Source organism: Engraulis encrasicolus, chromosome 23 (genome assembly GCF_034702125.1).
Source record: "Engraulis encrasicolus isolate BLACKSEA-1 chromosome 23, IST_EnEncr_1.0, whole genome shotgun sequence".
Classification (NCBI taxonomy): Eukaryota; Metazoa; Chordata; class Actinopteri; order Clupeiformes; family Engraulidae; genus Engraulis; species Engraulis encrasicolus.
The window spans coordinates 20,628,499-20,655,978 of record NC_085879.1 but is presented as its reverse complement, the minus strand read 5'-3'; the positions used below and the strand labels follow the sequence as shown (position 1 = coordinate 20,655,978).

At 41.5% G+C, this 27,480-nt stretch overlaps 1 protein-coding gene across 4 annotated transcripts; it reads right to left on the bottom strand.

The window, feature by feature from the left end:
* Positions 1 to 4,430: 4,430 nt before the first annotated feature.
* rnf44 (ring finger protein 44) lies at positions 4,431 to 26,256 on the bottom strand. Of its 4 annotated transcripts, none has more exons than XM_063189840.1 (11): positions 25,745 to 26,256; positions 22,105 to 22,302; positions 20,998 to 21,250; positions 20,665 to 20,832; positions 19,375 to 19,548; positions 15,298 to 15,459; positions 13,966 to 14,081; positions 10,903 to 10,990; positions 10,200 to 10,321; positions 9,985 to 10,084; positions 4,431 to 9,592 (listed from the first exon to the last, which is right to left on the bottom strand). In XM_063189840.1, exons 2-11 carry the CDS (start codon positions 22,209 to 22,211, stop codon positions 9,530 to 9,532), a joined length of 1,353 nt encoding a protein of 450 aa, XP_063045910.1. In that variant the 5' UTR covers positions 22,212 to 22,302; positions 25,745 to 26,256; the 3' UTR covers positions 4,431 to 9,529. The 4 variants fall into 4 exon arrangements, with proteins under 4 accessions (XP_063045910.1, XP_063045914.1, XP_063045912.1 ...); XM_063189844.1 differs by having other exon boundaries at positions 20,713 to 20,832; positions 25,745 to 26,253; XM_063189842.1 differs by lacking the exon at positions 25,745 to 26,256 and adding an exon at positions 23,996 to 24,302.
* Between the last annotated feature and the right edge of the window lie 1,224 nt (positions 26,257 to 27,480).

The following is a 27,480-nucleotide window of genomic DNA, read 5'->3' as shown; positions in this document are numbered from 1 at the left end:
TTGTGGTTTCTCTAGCGTTCTTATATTGTTTTTTGTTTAACTTAAATTTCAAAGAGTGCCCATGGACACACCACTGCTATCTCAGTCTGAAGCCATGTCAATTTTAATACTTTTTGTAGGACTGTGGGGTAACAAAATAAAGTAACTGTTATACTCAGCTATGACACAAAATAAATCTGGAGTTAGTTTTGTTAATGTTTCATCTGCATATGCATGGTGTTCACATCCAGTAGTTGTGAAGCTGGGCACCTGCACAAAACTGATTTTCTGTTCACACTTCATTTTACTGTCCCTACTATTACGTAACAACGTAAAAACATGTACTTGTACTTGCACTGTATGTACAATGTAAGTACATGATATTGTGTGTTGATTCATGTAGGTATACCAAAAAGGACACTATGTATTTTCTTCTACAATTTTTAATTTGTAATAGCACAACTATAACCATTTTTCAGGGCTGCACCAGCAGGACCCCAAAAAAAAAAACGTTCCGGGTCGGGCCCTCGCACAGGCCCCGTTTTTATACGCAACTATAATTGGCTCAGTTCATTGTCTATTTTACAAATGGACAAATAGGCTTCCACATCTAAATGGTGGGCCGAACTCTGAACAGCAAAAAAAAAAAAGGTTCTCTGTTGGCCCGATTACCAGTCCAGCCCTGCCATTGTTGCCTCGTTGATTCTCTACAGCCAAATTGGGTGTTTCTCAAGATATCTGTAAAATAGTGTGGCAAATACTTTGGGGAGACCTCTGAAAATCTATCTGAATCCTTGTAGTCGGCCATAAGACAGTACTGATGAAGATATCCAGAGTTCATAAAAAGTTGAGTTTATATGCAGAATAAATGTTGCCCATTTTTCATTATCTTCCTCCATCAATTTCAAAGTTTTCATTATGGCTTGCAAATTACACTTTCAGGAATAGGTGTATCCTAAGTCATAGACATCTTTAGCAAAACGTACACTGTGTGCAGAATTATTAGGCAAACAAGTTTTTTGACCATATGGTCCATTTTATGCCTATTGTCCGCCACCAGCCTTTATGGACATGAACACCTATTGGATTTAAGCATTCCAAATCATGAATATTTCTATAATAAGAGACGGTGTGATCGGAGGACCCCAATACCCTATATCAGACCATAAGACTACAAACAAATTTTAAGTCTTCCAGAGGGGTGTGGCTGTCTTGAAATATTGGTCGCTTCCATCTAATGCTCCATTACAAAGCCATCAATGTCACATGACATGTACTCACAAAGTAACCACCAGATTGAGAAGAATTGAATATGAAACTACCACAAAACTATTACCCTGTAGTGCTGTTATATTCTAGAACTGAAGTCTTCATTGAGTGCCCACAAGAACATATTCAGTACTCAGAGACATGGCCAAGGTAAAACGGGATGAAACCTGAAGACCACTCAACAAGAAACTTAAGTCAATACTGGGTCAAGAAATGTCCTTATACAGGTTTTTCAATGGTTTTATGAACTAGTGAAAGTGACTGTTAATGGACAAGGTAGATGAGGCCATGGCTAGATAAGTAATGCGCACAATCAGATGATTTCCTGAGTTCCACTCAAATACAGTACCAGCAAAGTACTGCATGAATACCATTGTCTTCTTAAAAGATGCAAATTTCTTCCTCTCAAAGATCCAGCCATGGGCTCATCCACCCTGTCTGTCAAGAGTCACTTTCCTACATCCATAATGCCTTTGAAAGCTCTGTCCCCACATATTTTTGACCCAGTCTTGACTTCATTAACTTTTTAAATGGTTGTCTGGTGTCATCCCTTCTTACCTTGGCTATGTCTGTGAGTGCTCAATACCCTGTTCTTCTGGACACCGGTGTAGGTTTCTATTCAGGAACATGATGGGACTGCAGGAAAATGTTTTTTTGTAGTTTCACCTTAAATTCTTCTCCATTTTTGGCTGTGACATTTCTTATGAGACTGATGACTTTGTAACGGTGCATTTGATAGTTCTGTGCTAACGTGATCAATATCTTACCAATTTCAAGGCAGTCACATCCCTCTAGAAGACTTCAAATTGTTTATAGACTTTTCAGAGTTTGTTAGATCTATTCTGTGGGCCCTTTTCCCAGAAGAAAACAAAGTTGCCTAATAATCATGCACACCTGATATAAGGTGTTGGGCACTTCCGACCACACCACCATCTTATTATACAAATATGCATGGCCTGGAATGCTTAGATCCAATAGATTTTCATGTTCATATAGATTCCTGTTGGAAAATATGCATAAAAAAGACAATATGGTCAAAAAACATGTTTGCTTAATAATTCTGCAGTGTACACTGGTCAGACCAGAGCAATTAATTAAAAAGCTCACATTTATGAACGGGGTAGCATTCATCTTGGAAATTAACTAGCAAAATTAAATATGGGACCTTGTAGAACATGACCCAGAGTTCTCAGCCATTTCAAAACGTTTCAATGACACTGACTTCATTTTCAATGACTTTGTGCAACATACTGCTGCACAAAATTGAGTATCATTTGGGTCTAGATTCAGCCTGGTCTCACAGAATTTTGTGGTATGGACACAGATCTTTGGGACACGAAAACTGTGTCATTTTCACGGATTTTGCCCCTGGACACGGAAGTGTGTTGGACTCACGGAAGTGCTTTCTATATTCCCACAGTACTGTCCCGTTTTTTGGGGGGGGGAAGCTTATTTTACACCGCTCCTGCACTTTCAACCGTTCTCTGAGTATGGCAGTGCAAATTTTACCTCCAAGCTAGCAATTAACATTGAGTCCTATGAGACCAGCTGGCCACAACTGTCCATCAAGTCTATCATTAGGAAATAGATACCAAATGTTAATAATAAATGAAAGAACGCTATAGCAATTTAAATTGTGCCCTGACCAAATAACAATCCTTAACCATAACCTGTCAGTAAAGACGTGTTTTTGAGAAATACATTTTTCAGTCGGTTGATGGGCGATCAAATTCATGTAGGCTACTAAATGAAAGAATATTAGCTGTGCTCAGACAAAAACAATCCCTAACCCTAACCTGTCAGTAAGACATTGGAAAATTTGGACAAATCATGAGAAAACAAAAGCCTGAGGGAACATAGAGCTGTGGGGAAAATTAGATAAAACACGTCTGTGACTATAGCACGGAATTTTGGCAAAATCTGTGAAATTGACACAGATTTCGTGTCCCAGAAGGTCCATGTACATTTCACTGAATTTTGAGAGATCATGTTGCTAGACTAGTTCGAGCTTAACTTGATTGCTAAGAGCATATTCCAACTCCATATGATGTATTGTAACTACAGGAGACAGAATGGCCAGAGGGAGAGAGCGAGATGAGCAAATGAGAAACTTTGGAACAAATGAAAACATAGAAGAAAACATGAGGTATATTGGAGCCTACGGTCTTCCCTTTCTCCTTTAAACAAAAATACGATCTCCTTTCTCCCCTCCTTGTCCCTGGGAATCCTAACAGTTACACGTGTATAGTATACATAAAATGCTCATGATTTAACTCATGCTGAAGGCACCTTTGCTCAAATGACTTGCTTTTTCAAGCCTTGCCCACAAGATAGCACTGAAGCCCTCAGAGCTTTTCACAATATCTGCACACAGTCATGAAAGAACATGACAACAGGCCCACTACAGACATGGAAAGGGGTCTATGGGGGCCACAAAAGATCTCAGACATATCAGGAAGTATTCAGAAGTTTTGTTTTTTAAATGTGTAATTTATTTTTGACTGCCACACAGTAGTCAACACTTCAATTATGTGGAATCCATAAATTTCCCAAGAGTATATTGACAGGAAAGGAACGATTTCTAAAATTCACAGCAACTCATTCACCACGTCACTGATACCTATTGAGTGTGTAATAAAACGAAACAAAAACAAAAGAAATAAGCTGGTATTGGATACTCACATTTTGTTAACGATCACTATTACTTTTGTCTTGCAAGGCGCAAAAGGATGCACTCAAGGTGGCATTAAAAGCAGACGGGCAAATGCATCACAAAAACGACTGCACCACAGGAAAGAAAGCAAGACCAGTCAGTCTACAACACTACTTCAGCTTGAATGCACCTGGTTACTGAGCCGTGCACTAGGTGTTAAACACAGTGTAAGGTAATACAGCCAAGCCCCAGTGGTCAAATCTCCTTTGCTCAACATTTTTTTTAAACTATCCTGATTGTATATCCGCGTTATAGCTCACAGTGATGCGCAAGTTGAACCGTGATACTGAGTAAATGCTGTCCAAAGGATGACTGAGCTGGGCAAAGTTGGAATGACTTCCCAACTGCTCATGGGAAAGAAAGACAACAAAAACAAATGCACACACTGGAAAACAAAGTGAAAGTAAACATATAAAAATGCATTTTTTTCTAATGTAATGGTCTAGAAAGACAGGAGTAATCATTGTAGTACTGGTATACATCATACATTTATTAGTGAACAACCCTCTCAAATCAGCCACAACAATTAAAAAAAATATGATTGCACTACTCGGTAAAGCAGAACTAGCAACTTTCATTTAAAAAAAGTACAAATCTTAAAAATTTCAATCAGTATACAGATGTATATATAATACACTATAACTAGTTATATGTTAAATGCTACAAACAATATGATTCCAATGGAATGAAAAAATTATAGCATTAAGAACCATTTTCCTATATATAATATATATATTAGCTTTTTTATTTTTTTTTTCTTCCAAATACAAACATGGCAAAAATGAGGTAACTGTAAATGTGCAAGTACCAAAGCAAAATATCTTCCTAACACAGAACACATGCCCCTGGCCTGGTTGGCGGGTGGGTAGTCGAGAGTTCAGGCGAGGACCCCTAGAGGCCAGGGGGATTAGAAGAACAGTAAACAATCCACTATCCCACCACAGCAAAAAATCATTGGTAAACAATCGGTGGCGTCTACTGAGAGCAATCAAGAAATCACAAATCCTAAATGATATTTCAGCTGCTTATTGGAACACAATTTTGCACCACAAAAGCTGTGAGATTATTTATTAATTGGATCACAGAAAGACTACAAGATTCTATTTTTTAAACCTTTTTTGAGATTTTTGTAGAATATCGTTAAAGTTGTTCTGGTGAGGATTTACGAGAATTTGGGATTTGTGAAGACAGCAAAGCCAAAAGGTGTGAGAAAGTAAAAATAAAAGGACAATGTTTTAGCATAAACAACAAAATAAAACAAACAAAAACAAAATCCCTTAAAACTGTAGTGGTCAAGCTTGTCTGAATTCAATTTCTCAAAGTGTAACACTAAGGTTAACATTGCAATTGGTAAGGGCCAAAGACCTTTTTTGCCATTAGTAGTAGCAGTAGTAGCAATAGTAGTTACTCTCAAACAAGTTTGGTGGAGGCCTGACACCCAGACAATACATAAACTTGATCATTTAAGGCAGATGTACTTGATCTAATCACCTGGGCAGTAAAAGTTAAGTTTTCTAATAAGGACACATTTACATATTAGGTTGCACTGACAACAAAGAGCTGCTGGACAAAAAGACAATAATTACAACAGAAAAACAACACCAACAAAACAATAGTAATTAAAAAGGGGAAAAGAAAACAAACAAAAAACTAAAACAGCAAGGTAACAAGAATTCCCCACCCTCTTTTTTTTCTTTTAACTCTTTTTTTGACCCTCTGGTGTCCGGTGTTGACCGTTTTCAAGGGTGGGGTGACACAGCATGCTGCTTCGAGTACATGAGCTTCATGACACACTATATTGCATTCCCTTAAGTGAAAGTAGCAACATACCTAAAATAGAACATCTAGCACCGTGTCACTATATGGCTTTCGATTATCTAGTTTTCAGGCATGTTAAGTTCAGTCACTGAGGCAACAAACGAAAGCATAAATGTAGTACAGAAGAAACCATGTGTTCAAACCAGCTCTATTCCCCAGGTTTCTGAAGAGCTACCTGTTCATTACGTAGCATTGTTCTCTCTCTTTTCAGATTTTCCCCCTGTATGTTTTTTTCTCCTTTTTCTTTTTGTTTGTTTTTGTTTTTTTGGTTACAAAGAATTAGCGCAATAAAATCTTGTAGTCATTCAGTTCTATTACAAATGTGTGCAGTACAATGCATGGCAGTAATTAGCTGAGCAGATAGTCCAGTCCCCAAACCCCGATTAACCCGAAGCCAACTAGAGCTAGCAAAACCCATGGGGACCTGGCCAGACATGCATGCATATGGTGCACAATTAAATACGTCCCCCGACCCCACTTCTAGATATCTTCCACTGAAAATACACACTTGTTCTAGGTTTTATTATTATCATTTTTTTTGTAAATTTTCTTAAATCATGCAAACACCTTTAGAATATTTCTTGGAAGTGGTTTAGGTAGGATATTGCGCACAAGGTGCACAAAAAATGGGATCACAAGTTCAACTGCTATGTTATGTGTCGTTCAAGTACAAGAACATGGAAAGGAAATGTGTAACAGGTTTGGAGTAACACACTGATGATTGGTTGCAGTGACACAATGCCTCTTCTCGCTCTACATTAGATCTCCATTTCTTTTTGTTTATTTTTTTAAATCTTTTTTTATGCCTCTAGCATGCCTGTCTTTATATGGTGTAATATCCACTACTACCAGCAAAAAATTAAGTATTAGTTGTTGATTACATTAAAAATACACATGGCCTGAGGAAAACAACCAATAAAATTCAAAAACATCCCCCCATGGCGTCGTTTCCATTTTAGCTTGACTGTTTTCCTTAGTTACTGAGAGGCCCTGAGTGATTTTTCTTTAGAAATTAAAAAGTATGCCAGTGAACATAGGTGTGTATATATAGAGAGATCAGATTAAAATCATCGAAACTGGGTTAAACTCATTACAATGGCTTTTTAATATAGTTTTTCTGTCGCTGGCAAACACTCTACCAGATAAACGCTTCAAAACATGGCAAGGTCCCTATCCACCCCTATAAAGAAAAGAAAAAGAAAATAAACAACACCCTCATGTCCCCATCACATGGGCTGTAACTGCTACTCAGTGCTTTTCACGGGTAGGAATATTAGTTCTGTAATCACAGACCACTTTTCGGAAAGACCCCCCCCCCATTTCATCCCCTCCCACCCCCAGACACAATACCAGCCAGATACCATTTTGGAAGTACAAGCAGAGTGAATTGAACACATTACAGTGCATTACTCATAAGACCCAACTTCGAAGGATGCAATTTAAAAATCCCTTCCTGATCATGGAAACTACGACAGTCAACTGGCACGCAGGAGAAGTGTCAATTACATTAACAGGGTATTTTAAAACATTCTTTTGTCTTCAAAACAAGACGATAACTTTTTAAACCTTTCACACTGAAGCTATGCATACAATGCTTTTTTTTATCTTTTACATCACTTAACACCATTAACATGGCCTGAGACCTGACAGCGTTGCCAAAATATAACACACACATACACATACCATGTTAGTATTCTGACCTTGTCCTTCAAATGTTATCTAAGTTAAAACCAATAAATAACACCATTTAAAAACTGTATACTCTTAAAACAAGTGGAACTGACAAAGTATATATATATTTTTTAAGATTAGTAATGGGTTTGTGCTTGTCAAGGTCGTAAGAAGGCAGAGCTGAAATCTTGAGTATATTGAATATTTGGCTCAAAACAAGGGAAAAAAGCCTGGTCTTCCACAAACTGGAAGAAATGTTCCATTCAAACACTCACTGCACATATTGCTTTCTGCAAAAAGGGCGTCGACCTCTCCAGTGTCTGCTTTGAATGTCAGATGGTATTTTTTTCATTAACAATGGTTCTTTTTTCCTTCCCCCAGCTCTTATCACAGATGCTGAGGTGAAATCAAATGGCAAGATACAGGCCATCCAAGACTTGGGTCCCCCTCTGCGTTTGGCTAGCATTTCTCTATTTTTCCCCCCTACTCGCTCTATGGTTTTTTTTTTTTAGTTTGCTCACTTTGTCTTTTCTTTGTTTACACTTGTGTCTAATTGTCGTTAACATGTGTTGGAAATTTTCTCGATTAAAATATATTGCTAGTCTAAAAAGGAGTCCATGCAAAATCTTCTTCCAGGCATTCACTCCAGGCTGTCTAGGGCCGTTTCTCTTTTGTTTTTGTTTTTTTCCTTTTACTGAAAGTGACGGCACGTGTATTTTTTCTCTTTTTTTCTTCTTTTTTTTTGGGGAGGAGGGGGGAGAACGCACCACGTTGTGCAGTGCACTTTTTCTGATCCTGGAGGTTGGCCAGTTGAATCGTGGTGGCCGAGGGGACGCAGTGTGTGGCGGCTTGTGCAGTGAGGCCAGATGAGACTGGCATGAGGCTGGCAGCCCCTCCCCACCCCCACCCCCACCCCCACCCCCCAGAACCCCCCAGCACCCCCCTCACGCTGTGAGTCTGTGCCAGACTGGGTGTGCCCGGTGCTAGAGCAGCGATGGTTAAATCACTCCACGCCATTGTCCCGCAACCTCACGCCACCCTACCCCACCCACCCCACAAATGCCCCCTCAACTGCCCACCCTCCCCGTGCCTTGAGGGAGGCCCATAACCCCTCTTGGGAGTCCATGAGAACACGTGGAGAACACAGGGGGAGGAGCGGGAGGGTTTCCAACCAGGTGCATGTCCATCATTTGCAGTCATATTTTTTTGTGTTGGACTTTTTTTTTCTTCTTGTTTTTTCCCCCCTCTGTTTACATCAGGCGGTAAGATTCTGAACGTTTAACCACTGCAAGTCATACTTTCACAATAGCATTCGCAGGTGAAAAAAAATAATAATCAAAAACTTAAAATCGGATAGCGATATTGAAATTGTCGATACATTATTGCAAAAAACGTACATTATTTAACAAGTCACTTTTGCCCATCACCTACACGAACATGCATCTATGATGGTCAAACGGTTTCTTTTTGAACCAGTGGAGTGGCCCAACTTACTTCCAACCACCAACCGTTTAAGCCTTCCCTGTTTGACGGACGGCACTATCTGCCAATCCCAACCATCGCCTCTCATCCCAGTCCCATCACTCCCTGTGAACCACTGCGACGCACATCCTATAGTAGCGCCTTATGTGAAAAGCCTGAATAACTAGAGAATATTTCATTTCAAAACGAAAAACAAAAAGAAAAGGAAAAAAAATGGCAACATCACGTACATGTTAAATCTTTGGAATCTGCAGAGGACGAGGGCAGCAAAGTAAAACGGGGGAAGTAGGGAAGGAGAGTAAAACCCCATAACTATTGGTAACTATAGTAGGCAGTAGCGTTGATGACTCACACAACGATGCACAGCAGAGGTCAAACACGTTCCATACAAAATCCGAGATTGCTTATTGGTTGAGGTGGGGGAGGGGAGGGATGTCACTATTGGCTGGAGAGCACAGGTTAGGTGGCAGCGTTATCCCCAGTCACAGGCTCCAGTTGTGTGTCATTTTGTTGTCGTCGTTTTTTTTTCTCTCCGTCTTGTATTCTCTTTTTTTGTGCTGTGTTTTTTTTTCCCCAAAGCAGGAACCTGGAGCCAGCTCAATCGACGTCCCGGTGAGCCTCTGAGGCGTCGGCTCGACAGATCGGACATGTGCGATTGGTCTACAACACACAAGGACGCACACGTTTACCAACACCGACAAGTGCAGGGGAAAGCTACACTGTAAAAATGTTGATATTTTTCAAAGAAGCCCTTGGCTGTTTCGTGTGAGGAACCCAAAAGTTCTTTGAAGAACCTAAAAGCTGTCAGAAGAACCCAGAGGTTCCCCTGAGAACTTCTAGTGGTTCTTCAGTTTGCTACTGTGGGGAACGCCTACAAGATTCTCTGAGGAAACCTTTGGGTTCTTCCAAGTTCCGACAGGCTCATCATCGGCCCTGTAGGGGTTACCCCACAATGGCAACAGAGGGATCTTTGAGGAACCTTGCAATTTTACAGTGCACATGGATTCACCATATACAGGGTTAAACATAGCCAGCAGAGCAGAGGAACTTACCTTTAACCATTTGTCCACACACTTAGCATGAAACTCGTGATTACAGGGTAGTACTCGCAGTAGCTGCCTTGACTCAAAATCACTAAAGCATACAACACACCTATTGGGAGAGAGAAAAAACACACACACAGACACACATTTCAATCAAGGTTCAGTCAAAGAACAAAAAGCCATGGACTTCATGAAGCATGAAAGAGAGAGGGGGCAGCTCTTACAGAGTTTGTTCAGATTGGTGGTTGTCGGCGTTGAACCGGTAGGACGGAAGCTGCTCAATGTCGGCTTTAGTAAGTCCTCGTGGTTTGGCCTCGCCAAGTCTCTCGGCCAAGTTGAGCAGTGCCTGGTAGAGGTCAAAGAGTTTGTTTCAGAATTAACGTCAATACAGCCAAAGATGATGAAAAAAAAATTGAACCTCACTTTGAAAAATTTTAATATTTCAGTTTTCAGTAGGGGAACTACGTTCGTTTTGTCACACTTTTGAAGAGTTGAAAAACTAACCAATGTGAGGTTTTAGACCTAGCTTGACCAAGTTGTTCAGTGAACATGTTATGGTCAAAAAGGAGTCAAATGAATCATTCGGTCTTAGACTGGAAAGTATAGTGTAGGGAGGATATGTGTATATTAATGGGTCACGAACTTATGTTGGCTAAAGCTGAAAGCAGAGAACTATGAGTGTATTTTGTTTCTCAGCCTGAGGAGTTTTGTCATTTTGTCATTCCGGAATGTCACACATCCAGAGAGAAACAGTTTGAAGGAGCATGGCAAATTTCACAGTGGAATTAAAAGCCACTGTCCTGAAATGATGTGCTGGGTGATAATTGCATATGATGTGCAATGGTTTGGTTGGTTGGGTCACAATATTTGCAAGAAATGTAACTTAGCTGTACTCAATGAATGAAACACCAAATATTTCAACATTACCTCATAGTTCTCCATCTCCACATCATCCACATCCAGGTCCAGACTTATGGCTGGTCCCACTGCAGTCGGAGGCACTGGAAGCATTGAGCTGTGACGAGAGACACATCGTTTTTATTATGTGCCTGGCCCAACACTTGCAACATAGAGGCTTTCAACCAAGGGTCTGCACCATTTCAAGACATGGCAGTGACATGTAGTTGGGGAAATGTTGTGATAGACACTGGTGCTCCAGAATTACAGGGGGAAAAAAGTTCACAAACATCACCGACAGTGGTGAGGCATTTGCAAGCCAATGACATGTTTTAGAGCTATGAAATAACTACAACTCTACTGAGTAACACTACACAGTATCAATATGTAATACCATGTACCCGAACTGTACATAGCAAAATCCTGTGGAACAATGAATGTTACATGTTAAAGCGATTCTACACCATTTCTGGATATAAACTCATTTTACACCTCGACTTCAATTAAATTATTTAAGTTTCTCTTAGTTTTGGTGATGTCACTTTAGGTTCCAAACTACCAATACTCGTTGAATCTTATGGGACTGGCTTGTGGTTAACTGGTCCCATATGACTTGATTATATATGCTAGCTTGGAGGTAGAATTTGCATTGCGAGACTCGTCTGGAAGTACAGGAGAAAGGTAAAACGCCAAATGAAAGGTAAAAATTAGCTTGATTTCCAGAAATGGTGTGGTAATGCTTTAAACCCCCCATACTCAAATAGCGGCCCGCGGGCCACTTGTGGCCCACGGGGCATCTATTTGTGGCCCTCGAATAATTTTGAAAAATTTAAAAAAAAAAAAAAAAATGTTTTTTTGGTCCGATCGCGCTGCCGGCTCTTATTTTGAAATCGCGCCACAGACGCTAGGAAGATGCGTGCCGTGTCTCCGCCCCCTCAATCAGTTTCTCCCTGCAGGCTCCAAACAGAAGTGACTATGAGGGTGGCAGAGGCTGTTGTGAGGTAGACTACTGAAGGGAAGTACGGTAGAACTTGTAAATAAATGATTTACAAAGTTCTCTTTGCCTCGTTTTTGAAAGTAATGGTCCACATGTTCATATAGGGTGGCCATCGGTCTGTTTTTACGACCTGTTTGCGACGTCCGTGTGTCCCTCTCTTTGACTTTCCTCTCCTACTTGCCTTATGCTTACTGGCCTCGAGATGCGAGGCAACGTCATTGACACAAACTAGACTGACAGTCGCTTGTGTTTCCGATATCTGCGGCCGCCATGTTACTCCAGTTACTCCAGACTTTGAACAAAAAATTGACTATATTGCTTTAGCCTAATGTCGGGGAAATCTGCACGCGATTTGTGTTATTTGCGGTCCATAGTCTACGTGAAATAACTTGCTTTGACTGAGTGTATGAAAGTGAAATAAGGTTGCTATATTATTGTCTCCTACTGTTTGTTTCCCCCATTTTTTCCCTGCACTGGCAACGCATGGTGCAAGTAAGTTTGTCCGCTGAATGCATTTACAACGAGGGCTCTCACAACTTTGCAAACAGGGCAAAAACAGAGTATTTCTGCATGTGCGCTTTGTCTGTATTTTGAGCTCGTGTTGTTGCTATGGTTATCCAAGCGTCCGTCTGCATGGAAAAAAAAGTTGACAGAAGCGGTCGCCTCTCGTGGTAAAACACCGCTGATAAAAACACTCCTGACCAACTTTGAGTAAAGTAAATCAAATAACTTGTTGGCTATTATAGGCCCACGCATGCATGACTACCCAAAATACATGAAAACATAGGTCTATTTATGAAATAGCCTAATATATAGGCCTAACGGAAGGATTAGTCTGTCGTAAGCTGCCGTCTCCGATACAACATTAAGTTAGCCTAGTGGTAGCCTAGGATGACTCCTTTATTGGAGTGAGATAATGACACGCGAAATCCTTCCCAAGTTTTACAAGTAAAACTGTTGTTGGCAGCTGCGTTTGTCTGAGGTAAGATGGCAGCGCTGCTCCCTGATTTCTGCCTACAGTTTAGAATGCCGACTTCACTGTTTTCTCCACGGAGGCGGTGAGGCGGCAACTCGAAGCAATGGGTACGGCGCGAGGACGCAAGGTTAGAAAGTTAAGGGGCGGGGTTGTCCGGCCGAAATCCGGACAGCTGGTCACCCTAATTTCATTGCATACAGTGTGTTAGGACTTCGAATTGGTTTAGCACTAGCTGTAGCTAGTTGCTAACACAAATGAAGGCAAATTGTGTTTGAGCTCTGCTGGCAGCTAACTAGGGGTAGCCTACTTAAAAACGAATTGCTTGATAAACTTTTCACACTTTTAAACAGTCCCCAAATAGTTCGTTTGGAAAGCTAAGCCCCTCATAAGATTTCAAACAAAGTTATGAGCAACTTGATGATTTATTATTGGCTGTTGCATTTAATCAACATTGCATCAATGTGCCATTTTCTTGTTGGCAAAACCTGGTGTCCTCCTATCTATGTGTCCTCTTTGTTGGGTCCATTATTGCATCTGATTCTCATTATGCATGTGAGAGCTGCATAAACAAAGTCATAATAAGCAACATTTGTTTGAAAAGTGTTATCTTCAGGCTTATTGGTTTTCTCACTAAGAAATAAATGTTTATGAATGTAGTCTGCAAATATAGGCTAATCTTATGTCATTTAAAAAAGATAATCTTATGTCATTTAAAAAAAAAATACTGAAGGGTGGGTGGCAATGACAGCAAGGCAGGCACCTCACCCCACAGTGCTTCAGAAAAATGCAGGCCCTTTATGAGAGAAATGTTCTCCCATCCTGTCACTGGAAACTAAATATCTGCTGTGGGTGTGAGTGCGTGTGTTTTGTGATTACAAAGGCCTTATCATTTTTTAATTTTTTTTTAAATATTTTTTTTTGGTGGGGGTCGTGTCGTGTCAGCCCGGCCCGGCCCTTTATTGGGAGGAATTTTGAAAAACTGGCCCTCGGGGACTTTTAATTGAGTACCCCTGCTTTAAACTGTACCTAAATACCAAGAACAGTAAAATACAAAAATAATTGAACGGGCACAATGAAATGCAAGTATATCCCTCAAATGTAGTGGTGGGAGAACACTTACAGGAAATACGGTAAGAAGCCTGGGTAATAGGGTGGTGGTGGAGGCGGCGGAGGCAAAGGCTGCTGTAACCTGTATCTCTGTCCACTCACACGCCTTGGCAGCACATGGGGATATGGCTGCAACCGACCGGAAGAAAAGAGACAAAAAACAGAAAACAAGAACAATCAGAGATGGAAACCTGGCCCTCTGGACGATGCCAGATGCACTTGATGCAGTGAATTTGGTGCCCCCTGCAGACGACCCAGCTTGTGGCCATGTGATGATGTCACTGACAACTAGGGTTGCACCGATTAGTCGATAAATCGTTACTTATCGACTATAAAGATTTGTTGACAAGAATTTCCATTGTTGACTTATCGTTTCATTTAATTCAATACTTTTTATCCTTACTCTACTAATGCTTTATTACTTTATTAAAGTCTAGAATTGCCTAGGACGTGTGAATTGGACGTTGTATCTTGGAGTAAATAAGCTACCATCATGATTTAAAGGTCATTGTGAGCTGTAAGATTTTTTTCACTTCCCTGCGCAAGGCTGGTAACGTTTGTTGGAAGTTGGAGCAAGTTTTTTTTTTCTTGACTAATCGTGATTAATCGTGACTATATCTACCGATTAGTCGACTATTAAAATAATCGTTAGTTGTAGCCCTACTGACAACAGAAGTGTATTTCAATATCTCGCAAAAGCACAATTCTAATGGCATTTGCTCATTTGCAATCGGGATGGTGAATGAGGAATAGTCCCTCAAAAGTTCTTGTGGGTAGGCTGACAGTGAGGAATCTTAATCCTTTCGTCCACGGAGGCGTGACGTCAGCGAAACGCAAGGCCACAAGCACAGGCCGAGAACAGGACTCTGCATATCGCAATAAAGCCAGTCTCAAACTACACGACTGGCGATTGTGTGTCCGATTTTGCTGTCGGGGTGCACCGCACACTAGAAGAGAATCGCAACTTGTCGCTGCTCGCAGCCAATGAGACAATGCCCGACGTTCTATTTCCAGTCGCAACAAATATCAAACAGTGTTTGATTTCTACGATTTCCGATCGCCGACTCTTTGAGCTGCCGGAATTCTATCTTAGAACGTCACACACTACGAAGAAATCTTGCCCGACAATCGCTTGCGATGGTCCTGGAGGGTAACGTTCCACCGATTGTCGTAAGGAGGGTTTTCAGCCGAGAATCGCGCGAGTCGTGTAGTTTGAGCCAGGCTTAACTGGACCAACCCCTCTCAGAAGCCCAGGCAACAATGCACATGCACATATCAGACAAAACACGAAAAGTCTGTCAAAAACTATGCAGGGAATATAAAAAGACTGTGCGCGGTTGCCTACCACTCCAAAGGGCAGTTCCTGGTGAAGGGGCTCTTGTGGAAGGTACTGCAGGGGCATCGAGGGAGGCATTGCTGGTGGATGGTGTGCAGGAGGGTACGAGAAGGTCCCGATGGGGTGCTGCTCCCCTCTTAGGTCCACTTCATTTTCTACCCTCTGCAGAGGCTAAATAGGACAAAGGGCATATTTTAGTTCAGTTCAGTTCCTGGGTTCCGGTACTCATTTCGCAATCTTTGCGTAGGCAGGGCAAGGTAGGAGAGGGCATACTTCATTTCACTTCAGTTCAGTTCCTAATTCATGTTCTCATGTTCTACCCTTTGCAAAGGATGAGCAGGAAAGGGCATATTTTAGTTCAGTTCTATTTCTACCCTCTGACCAAGGCATCAGCGTATTCTAATTTAGTTCCGTTCCTAGTTCAGGTGAGACCATAACACAATCACCCCCTTGTCTGCAGATGAACACCCATTTACAAAAGTAATATGTGTTTTGACAACAGTCAGTGGCGATATGTCATACAGTTCAAAAATGAAACTGAAATAGCATGAGGTGTGCGCCGAGTTGTTTGCTAAAGCAAGCCTCTTTGACAATAAATCTTTTTTGTTTAGGTAAAATGCAGCTGAAATGCGAGCTGTCCCTGTCACTTCTTGTTTTGGATTTGGAGGGATTGAAGCAGAGAGAGTGGATAAGATAATACTCATAGAATGTCTGATTGAAATGCTACTAGAGGAGGTGACTGAGGATGCCTCCTCCTCAGTTTTCAAGAGCTACTTTTCAAACCATGTTCTTCCAAGCACATCTCGTTCCAACACATTTAAACTCAAACAACCAAAACAACAACTGCATACTCTAAACTTTTCTCTCAGCAATCGCTCATGTAATCTCATCCAAATCATTTCCTCAATTAAAAGGCTTTGCGTAAATGGCTTTAAGCGCTTCTGGTCTGTTTTTGCCCCCAACCCTTCTCTTTTGTGGGTACATGTGAAAGAAACACAGTTTTGAGGCTTTCGAGAGCTAGGTTAAGTGCTTATCCCTTAAAAATTCCCTTTGAATCGGAGAAATAGTGGGACTCTCCACTACGAACAGAGTGAACGACGAAAAAAGTGAAGTGTGAGTGGAGAGTAATGGGACACGGCCCAAGTGTAGTTAAAGCGGAATTCACCTTTCAAACAATATTGTGCCCTATCTCTGTATTAGACCACATTATAACAGGGGATTATGTAGCCACTGGATATAATATCTTTATATTAAATATAAAAGCTATTTATTGTTTTAGTAATGGTGATTTCAAGCGTCATCAAATCACCGGAAGAAAAAATAACGACTACAATGCCATTAGAACGTTGCTGGGTGATTTGATTGGACGCGTCATCAAATCACCTCGGCATGACAGGCGGCATGGAACTTAACAGCGGGCAGGCACATAACACATTTCGAGGATGGAGATATTTACATTGTCCGGATAATAAGCCTACTTCAAGTAGGCCTATAGGTTACTGCACAGTGGTAAAAGCCTTGGTGCATTCAATCCAACTGCTTAAAAAAAAGTTTTGTCCGCATTGTTTATATGCGCTCATTGTCATTACAAATCACTTACAGTGTGATAGGCTATCGGAGAGCACCTGTCCACGATGTCTACGCCTGCCAGGTGTAGGCCTAGCCTATTAGGCCTGCAAGTTGTAATAACACATGGTAGGCATTGCCTACACGTTTTTTTGTTTTTGTTTTGCTTTGTTATTAATGTTAATATGCTATTAATATATAGGCCTATTTTTTAAAAGCTTGCTGAATTATTTGAGGTCCGGTCCGGATCACGGTGCAGCGGCCACGGACACTCCCGAGTCCTAAGGGCTAAACAATAGGAGCTCGACAGTGAAGTTGTCTTTAATTGAATCAGGCTTTATTTTAAGATTATTCAAAGTTAGGCCTATTTGATGGATTGCTGAAGGAGGCTGCGACCATTTCTATCCTCAAACGTGGCGTCCTCCTTGCACTGCAGGCGATGTTCATGCTCCTCTTACGCAGTTTGCAAACAAGGTAGCCATAAATGCATGCGCTGGCTATCATTACTGCACTTGGACTTGATTGCATTTAAACAACACGAGCAAGAACAAGGCACACTCAGGCAGGCTACTGAAATCTACTGTCAAGTCATTGTAGATTTCAGCTCACTCCCCAGGCAGTCAGGGCCGCCTATTTTGCATAAATTATAAACACACACTTCCTCTCGAGGGACAGTTGAGACGCGAACGGACAAATCAAATTAAACACTTGACCAAAGTAAGCGATAGCCTACATCTTCAAAATGCAGGTCTAACCCAACACCCTCAAACTGGCGAGATGGAGACGGTGGGTTGTCCCGATGCGCTATGTAGGCCTATGTGGGTTTGTAAGCTATGTTTCACGCAAGTCATTTCTCATGTTCTAAAATGAGAAAGCATAACCTGAACAGCTGAATGTCCAGAAATGCGTGCGCACGGTGCAACTTACCGAGGGGCGATTTTCCTTCATGTTGCACTTGCATTAGAGTCAATGAATGGGATGAAGACCATTTTTAAAAGGCAGCCTGCACATTTGTTTTATTTAGGCCTAAAAATGATCAATTCCCTCTGGCTTGTAGGCCTAGGCCTATTTGTTAGGGACCAACAGCAGAGGTCCGGATGAAACGGCTTTTGGTTAAACACCAGCACGAGAGAGAGAGAGGGCGAGAAAGCGTGCGCTCTTTGATAAAGTTGGTTGAACGGAGACAAGTCCGCCTCGCCTTTGGATTTGATGGGATTAAACAGATAGATAGAACATGAGCAGAGATAGACAGGCTACTTCCTTCTTGAATGAGTATTACATTTATTTATTTTTTCAAAAATAGTCTAAATGTAAGGTTAGGCTAGCCTTCTCATTTTCCGTTTCAGCACTAATCTGAGGACAGCGACAGTTGCGACAAGAGCTGCACTTCTCAACAGCTTGTTTTTCCATTCGCTTTTTATTCGCTGTTAGTAGCTATAGTTTGCGCAATGAGACCCAGTGAGGAAAATGCATGATTGTTATGTTTTTCAACAGTCTACATTAACAACATCAATCTGTCTCGGATATCAGCCTACATTTGTCCTAAAACCAGCCTCGACTGCTGGCAGCGAGCACTGAGCAGCCAGAACGCAAGATTCCTTCGAATTCGGTGACGCGTTAACCTGGCAACGATTACTTAGTTTCCCGCAGTGCATTCTGGTTAACTGAGTACTTTAAAATAGATTTGGCAATCGCGGTCCAGCACATAATTGTATTAAATTAAACTAAATAATGCAAATTACTTTATTTTTCTCATGTAAAAAGCAAAATGGGGATAAATTACATGTGATAACAGCACACATTGCCCAGAGGTGAATTCCGCTTGAAGTAAAAAGGTGCTGGACCAAAACCTATGTTCCTCAGCAGTCGGTTTGTGTCCACTAAGCAAAACAATTCTCCCATTAAAAGAGCCCTTGAATAAACACAAATGGTGCAAGTGTAGAATTTAACTGGTATAATAAATGTAATAATTAGAAAATCGTGTTCTAATCGTGTTCTATTTGAACATTAAGCACAGTTACTGTACATGCAAAGAATATTCGATTTTAAACAGTATTCGGTTTGGGCATGAGTCACTCATTCTGAATGTGGCTGTTATGTGGAATATGTCCTTTGTAGAACTCTGTTCCACACACCACTGACGTCACATGGATCCAGGAATAGTGTGGGCTTGGTGTATCTTATTCTAAGTTTAAGTATTTTTTGGGGGCTTTTCAGCCTTTATTGGTTTTTGTGAGACAGGATAGTGGAGGAGAGACAGGAAGTGAGCTGGGAGAGAGAGATGGGGAAGGACCAGCAAAGGACCCGGACCGGGAATCGAACCCGGGTCGGCCGAGTGGTAAACGTGTGCCCTACCATATCAGCCACGGTAAGGACTGATGTCAATATTCTATTTGACACGGGAATACTCTATGCACGAAACGGCACTCATTCGAAAGTCAGTCATTTGAAACATTTGATGGACAATACCGTCCACATTGTTATGACAATGCATTACATAAGTGAAGTGAAAATACTCACCATGCGCGGATGCTGAGGCTGTAAGGGGACGAACTGGCTGAGGGGAGCCAGGTGTGGTGGCTGGTGCGGGGCCACGGGTGGGGAAGGGTGCAGTATAAAATGCTCACTGGAGATGAGTGGCGGGAAGGCTTGGTAAGACACTGGCAAATGCTGCATTGTACATGCTTGAATAAGCTGTGAAGGGAACAGACAGGAAATACACAAGGCAAAGGGAGATTGTTAATTGATATACATTGGAAGTTCATAACAGCTGCCTACTGCTTTACAAGTATGATGTAGGGTGATGTATATTACTTTCTTAAGTTTTACACTGTAATCAATTAATCAGAGAAATCTGGGTTGAACCAGATGGCAAAAGGTTGTTAATGTGGTTTCCCCTTTTGAAATCTAGGTTAGAATATTACCAAGAAGCCTCACCAATAGATGAACGTTACAGCTTTACTTCACTTAACTTTTACAAATGTTTACTTGGTCCAGGTAACTAACACATAAACATATTCTACACACTTAACAGCTCTATCATGTACGTCCACAAACATGACACAGGGAGTGGATATGTTGACAGCACAAATGCGATGGCTCAGGCGGACAACACAACTTTGCGGAACATTCTGGACCCCATTTCTCAAAAGCATTGGCGCTAACCAGTTAGCAACTTTCTAGGTTTCCAATGGAAAATTGCATTGCAACCAAGTAAGTTGCTAACTTAGTTAGCAACGATGTTGTCGAGACACGCACCCCAGGACCCAGTTTCTCGAAAGCATTGGCGCTAACCACTTAGGAGGTTGCCAATAGGATATTGCATTGCAACCAAGTAAGTAAGTTGCTAACTTAGTTAGCAACAATACTGTCGAGAAACACACCTCTGACATTGAGCTCTACAGTCAGCTCCTTCTTAGTTGCGCTTAGCATAGTATTCTTAACGAGTAGCGTTTTATTTATACAACATTATGTGCATGTTAGATGTTGAGAAAATGCCTTACTTAATTGTGGCTTTTAAGGCGTCTACATATTCCTCCATGTGAGGAACCTATACAAAGCAGTTTAATGGCTTTAATCACATCTTTAAAGCTGGTGGTGAGAACAAAAATGGCACCTAACCTGCATTTTGAAAAAAAGAAAAGACAAAAAAAGGGGGAAAGGCTTGATGGTGGTCTACAAAAAAAAACAAAAAAACAAAACAAAAACAAATGACACAGAATCAAAGCTGGAGTGGTAATGGGGAGGATCAGAAGGTGTAACAACTACACAAACTTCGCTGACAATCCAGCTCTTCCTTTTCAAACTCACAGGAGGAGGAAGGCAGCAGAGCAGAGAGAGCTGTCCGCTGAACATTACCGAGCATGCTGGGAGCTGCTGAGTGTTGCACCCTGGGATGGGTTGCCCGGTGTGGATAGGAAAACCGTGGGTCGTCACCGTGGTAACTGTGTAAGAGATTGGGACTGATCCTTGGTGCATCTTGAAGGAGAGAGACACAGAGATACCATTTAAAACAAAAAAGAGGAGACGACGAGCTACATGACCCTGACCCCCTGAGAAGAGCAGCAGAGATGGCTTTTAGCGACCGCTCGTCCTAGTTTCACGGGCTCACACGTGGATAACACGCTGAGACCTACGACCTACCTGCTCGTGAAGATCCACCATGATGGGGTTCTGCTGTGGGGGGTGCGTGGCAGGGTGGAGCATACGTGGCGGTGCGCTGGTATGGCTGTACTGTCTAGACTCATCTAAAGGAATCTGTTGCTGATGCTGCTGCTGCTGCTGCTGCGGCTGCTGCTGCTGCGAGAAGAGAGGGTGGTGGAAGTTCTCATCCTGGTGCAGGGAGCCGTGCAGTACAGGCCGCTCTCGTGGACCCCACTGTCGTCGCACTGGAGGGCTGTGGGAGCGACAGAACCCAGGCATGTCACATTACTTTGCGGTCACAATAGCAAGTGTACAATCCTTTTGGTAAGGTGACCATTTCTCGCATCACATGACAAAGCCCTACTGCTGCACTTAGGACGTCTGGAAAAGTATAGGACAGAAATCCCCCGAAAAGTGTTTAAGATGTCAGATTGGGTTTCTCCATGTTTGTGTGATCAACACAGGGTGTGCAATGCATAAATAACTTATTACAGCTGTTGTAATAATAGTTGACCCCGCATTATAATGACTGTGAATGAATGCATAGTGTATTCCTTTTTTTTGTACCTCACCAGATAGGTAATGGGAGCAATGCGTCTCAATACTGCCACTGTCTTGCCTATCGCAATGAGCCCGTTTATAACATATCTATAAACAGTTTATAATCAGGTTATTGGAGTAACCGGCTTATTCAAGTGCTCATATAAACGAAATAAACAGTTTATAATAATCGGTTTATTGCAGTTATTGGTTTATGAAAAATCCAATTCGCATAGGTAGGTTTCTGGCTAATAAACTGATTTCTCAAGACATGTATACACCCTTATCGGGTTCTTGTCGAATTATTGACAGTCTAGTATAAGTAGCCAATCACAAGCCTTGAATTCCAATTTCATGTCACACAGTTGAGTGGAACACATACAACCGACAGCCTGCATGTAAACAACAATAAACAGTTTATTCCAATAACCTGTTTAGTCCAATTACCCAATTATTGTGGTAATGTAAACGATCTCAATGATAGACCGCCAGAGGGTTTCGCATCAAGTCATAGGTCTACGCAAGTTTCCTGACTTAAGTTCCTGTCTTTAGTCCTTTTTGACTCACCTTCTCCTGAGATGCACAGGGGTGTTGCAGGGCTCCCCAAGGAACCTCCTCGGATTTAAGGGGGCAGGTGGTGGCCGCCTATTCACTGCTATTTCCCATGGTCGCATTTGTGACGTCGTGGGGACGAGTCACACCCAGGAAGAGGAGACCTTCAGTGCTGGAGGCACTTGTGTCTTGGACCTTCAGATTGTCTTCACTCTATATTAAAAAAAATAATAACAATCATGAAATAAATCAATCAGCTTTATTCTTTGTGTATTTGTTTGCCAGCATGTTGAAAGAACTGCATGAACATACAGCAAATGGAACATACAACAAATGGAAGAGTGTGAATAAACATTACATCTGTTGTTATGAAACAAAATACTCACAAACATGTATGACAAAATATTAAAACAATGTATGGTTGCAGGTGGCAACGTTCACAAAGGGTGATATGTAACTTACAAATATGTTTTAATATCACAACTGTCCTTGACATGAAACCTAGCAAGCCAACATTGAAAAAACCCTTTATTAACGTCGGAAAGAAACAAACACTAATAAACACCAATAATAAAAACAATCAAAAAGGTTTCAACCTGGTAGGAATTCCACCCACCCAACAAGAGATTCTAAGCATAATTCGTGTGCTATTGTAACCGTTGGCGATACACCTCACCAACAGAAGACCCATGGAAAATCTACCACAACGACCGTTCAAAATCACAACAACCTAATAATCATCTTAAAATATCGCTCATATTCGATAAAAAATATAAGCAACGTTAGTTGGGACAAAGCAAAAACGTGTTGTCCAAACAGACCGCGGAAACACAAAGGAACGAGCAATGCAGAATGGGAGTAGAGCGTACTGCAACTTTAACAACAAAGCAAGGCAAGCCATGTGCTCAGAGCCAGAGAAACAAAGCAATAACAAAGAGTCGACATGAAATAGAGTCCAACAGCTAAACTACTCAAACACAAGCGACGCGATCGCGGCCTTTCTTAACATACTTGTGTGTGTATCAAACAAGGGCATGTTGACTTCGTCCATTAAACGGCCGCTATATAAAATAAAGATGACATTACATAAAGCTACTAAGCTAAGCTGCTCTAATCTCGTTGGCTAGCCCGCTAGCCACCCAGACTGGTCGTCAATGTACGCTTTGACAAAGGCATAACAACCAACCTCCCGCCTACAAACAATCCACATGAACTAATTTCAGATTCAGAAGTTTCTCTTTTCCACATACGTGCAGAACCAATGTTGTTTGACATAAGACACACTGATCTATAAGGTTTATGCTTCTGGTGCAGTGGAAGGCTGGCCAACAAAGTGAAGTTAGCCATGATTCCCAGTTAGGGCAACCTCTTACCCAACGCTGAAGTTATCCTACTAGATAGATGTAGAAGTAGCACTATGGAGATATGTGGAGGTCAGACATCAAATGCACGCGTTACACCACAATGCTGTACGCATAAACTCTAGTTTAGCAGGCGGACCAACGTTCACCACCTAGCATGGGGATGGCGGATGCACAACAGCCTGGCCAACAGGAAACAGACATTTCCGTGTGTTACAACAATAATAATAAGGTTGCTTGGGCGAAATCATCATAGTGCATGTGTTAGCTGGTTATTTGACGCAAATAGTTTGCCCTTACATATCCTTTACGGCCGACGAAGACAGATGATGTTCGTGACAGCTCCGCGATAAGTGTCAAAACTAGCTAGTATTGGCTAAAAGGCGACCAGAAATGGAACAGCTAGCTAGTTATCGCTAAGCTAACTAAAGTTAGCAATAGCATCAGTAGAAAGGAAGACATCAAACTACCTCGCAAGTAAATCCAGTCAGCCCCAACTCGAAACAATCTAACGCAATAACGCCGAACTCAGTTATTAGTAGTACCTAACGTTAGCCGATGTTCTGGTGTTTCTTGATCAGCTGTACTGTTGAAGTATGATAAGTCGTTTCGTTCATCGGTAGTAAAAGTTAACGTCGGGTGTTGCTTGTTGATCCTGATGTCAAGTCCACATAATCACAAACAATGGCTGGCTATGGTTTGGGGGTTGTCTTTATAGCAACGCTGTCCATATCACAAGTTATAGATATAGACTAGTTATTTTACACAACTTCTACTTTACGAAATAACTGCTTTTTGCTTTACATTCTAAGAAATATTTAATCCACAACATTCCTTGGCGCGTGTTTTCATTCAATGTCTTGTTGTTGAGAATAGAGAAACACCACGCCTTCCTCCCTGAATCACTACGCAGGTGCCCAAGAGGACCAATCAAAGCAAACCGTCATGTAGAAACTAGCCATAAAAACAGCCTTGGTTACATTGTATCCGGCTTTAGAATTCTGCACGGCGCTGCATCCTTTTTGGATACATTCTTTCGCACCGTTCTAAGCTCATTTGCGTTCAGCACCTGTGGTCTAGGGCTGGTTTGGTAATTCTATTGATCTTGGCTTTGATGCGTGAAAGCGCGTGTTCTTGGTATCAAATAGTCAGGGCTCGTGCGGATAAAACATGTTTTTCCTAAAGCCACTGCCGCTGCTGTAGCTTGGAAACAAATAGGCTAGCAAAGACGTGCAAGTTATTTCTTAATTTGGGTCGTACAGGTCAGGATGTGGCAAGGGTAAAGTTATAAGGCGAAAGACCAATTCAAACGTGGACTGCACTACAGTTCATAGCCTATATCTAGTGTTTCGCTTGGCCTGATGGAATACACAGCATGCTCTCTGGCCGAGGCGGTATTTTAGTTGTGTTATTACAAACTCCATGACGAGGAGCAAATTAATGACCGACTTTATGGCTATTAAGCGCAAAATACTACCAAGTCGCGTGGCTGGAACACGGCTATGGACTTGACAAACACGCGCCGATTCGCAGCCCCCACTGATTTGGCTGTTAACTCATCTCATTAGAGAAGATATGACATAGCCTAGCCTGTTACGTAAGACATGAGTTGCAGCAAAACGAGGAGCTGCCAAAGGCAAAAATGATTTGTTGTTCACGGCCATAAGCGCCTTCATTTATAAGCATCAACACTCATAACGCGTGCCACAGTATGTTTTAGGATTCATATGCAAATTATTTAAATTCGTTCAAACGAATGCAGGTTATGTGAAGTAGCCTAGGCCTTGTAGCGTGTACCAGGCCCCCTCCCCCAAACAAACATGACGGATATCATACTTCCCCGGTTCAAACAGCCCAAGTCCGCTTCTTATGTAATTGGTGTAGTAATATGGATATCGCAGTATGTTTAAATTAGGAATTGCACTTTCTAAATGAGGCCTTTTCCAGTCACACTGCAGAGAAAATACTGTTGCACACCCTCCAGAAACGGAATAGCCAGATGCATGTACATTGAAGACATTTGTTTGTTTTTCATTCTGCAATGAGCATTATCTCCCATATCCGATTAACCAAGTAAATGCAGATAGAAAAAGCGCGTTTCCCATCCTTGGGCCTAAATGTAAACATTACAACATAGCCAGCTAGCAACCAGCAAAACAAGGAGGGGCTCAAGGCTAGGGGGAAAAGACGAACAGAGAAGCAAACACCAACCCCGGAAAAAATAAACCAAGTATGCACTCAAAGTGTAGAAAAATGTAAAAGCAAGCACGCGAAGAAGCTATCCAAGTGGTTACCTGATTGTTAATTTGCAGGCATTTGATTCACTGTTGATTCTCCTTGTAATCCTTCACATCTCTTTCAGATATTCGGTGCAGCATTATCTTCAGCTCTGTTCCTGTAAATGGAACGTTCCGTGGATTTCACCACTATTGCAGAAAAAGGTATTAACAACATCGCATCATGAAGCGTCTTTGCAAATATTCACTTTGCGAGAGAAAATAAAGACTTCGAAAGTTGTTGACTTGTGGAAAGATTAAGACCTCAACACAACTCTAGGACGACGCAACTTTAACGCTACAAGCGTTGACCGTGTTTTGTCATAACACCCCTAGCAGAGCGTTTGCTAGGGCGCCCTCCATTGCATCTGACTTTACCGTAATACTTTTACAACTAGACATCCAATGTTTTCTTCAATGTCATGAGTCGGATATCAAGATCACTTGCAAGTAGACAGGTCACTGGTTGAGTTATCTCGGTGTGCAGAGGATGATTGGATTATTTTTCACTAACTCGTGAAATGCAACACTGTAAAATGCTACGTTTGTCATTTCAAAATATGGTAGTATTACAGTGTTTGTATTACTAGCCGATGTTATTGTGTAAAACCTAATACACCAAATGTGAAAAAAAAAACATATTTGTACAGGTAAACCATGTGGTAAGGTGGAAGTATATAAACACAAAGAAAATCAGTCATTACATGAAAAGTGGTTGACTAATATTTTTTCTTTAACGCATCCTCTTACCTGTGCCGAAGACAAGCAGCACACCCCCAACACAAAGTTCTACATGTTTAAATGCCCCCAAAAAATATTTCACAAAGATTCAAAAAGCTTTGTCTAATTTGTTGCCATATTAGAAAAATGTCTTTTGATTGAAGGCGTGTGTGTGTGTGTGTGTGTGTGTGTGTGTGTGTGTGTGTGTGTGTGTGTGTGTGTGTGTGTGTGTGTGTGTGTGTGTGTGTGTGTGTGTGTGTATAAATGATTAATTACAATGATTCTTCGTTGAGATCATCAATACCTTAATGACTTTACATGGGGACCAAAATGTTTTAATTTGGTCTTAATTTGGCCTAATTATAATGTTAATAAGCAGAATCTTTGTCAAAACCTCAACACAAACAAAATTCCACGCACCCCCTGCAATCTCTTCAGTCGAAGTCTGCGTCATTGTAGACTTTGATGAGTGCATCATTTGTTCTGCCCTAGCCTGACCTCCTGACCTTGAAGACACCCTGTAGTAGGAATAGTAGAGTAGAGAAACATGTATTAATCCCGGAGGAAATGAAGGTGTCTTGTACAATATGTAAAAACATTTGGGTGAGAGTCAAAAAGGGCAACACTCCATTTCATGCATGGTGTCCTGACAATATGTCCTATTCAGGGCTTGACACTGGCACCTGCCAACTGGCCAAATGCTGGTAAAACTTCCCTGTGGCTCGTAATAATTTCAGTGTCACTACCCAATTTGGCAGGTAGTTTATCCTAATGGTGTGACATATCCAAGTAGCCTATATTGTTTTCCACTCTTTTGTCAATTGTTGGTATTTGAGAAAAAAAGCTCTGTCTTTTTTCCATGTTGAAAGCTATGCTGTAATCTTTTTGCTTTAGCACCTCATCTTCTGAGATGTACAGCGTCGTGATAAAAAAAAGGAACAATATCAAATTTGTGGCTGGTAGAATAGGTGAATGGCTAGTGACACAGGAAAACCACTAGCCCCAGTGGCCGGTGAGTGAAAAAAAATGTCAAA

What these genes read in the sequence shown, in the direction of transcription:
- rnf44 (XM_063189840.1), bottom strand. Translation starts at nt 22,211, where the DNA reads ATGCGACCATGGGAAATAGCAGTGAATAGGCGGCCACCACCTGCCCCC. An exon ending in CCTGTGCATCTCAGGAGAAG is followed by an intron (nt 21,251 to 22,104) that starts GTGAGTCAAAAA and finishes TCGCTCCCACAG; the next exon opens with CCCTCCAGTGCGACGACAGT. An exon ending in AGGAACTGCCCTTTGGAGTG is followed by an intron (nt 14,082 to 15,297) that starts GTAGGCAACCGC and finishes GGTCGGTTGCAG; the next exon opens with CCATATCCCCATGTGCTGCC.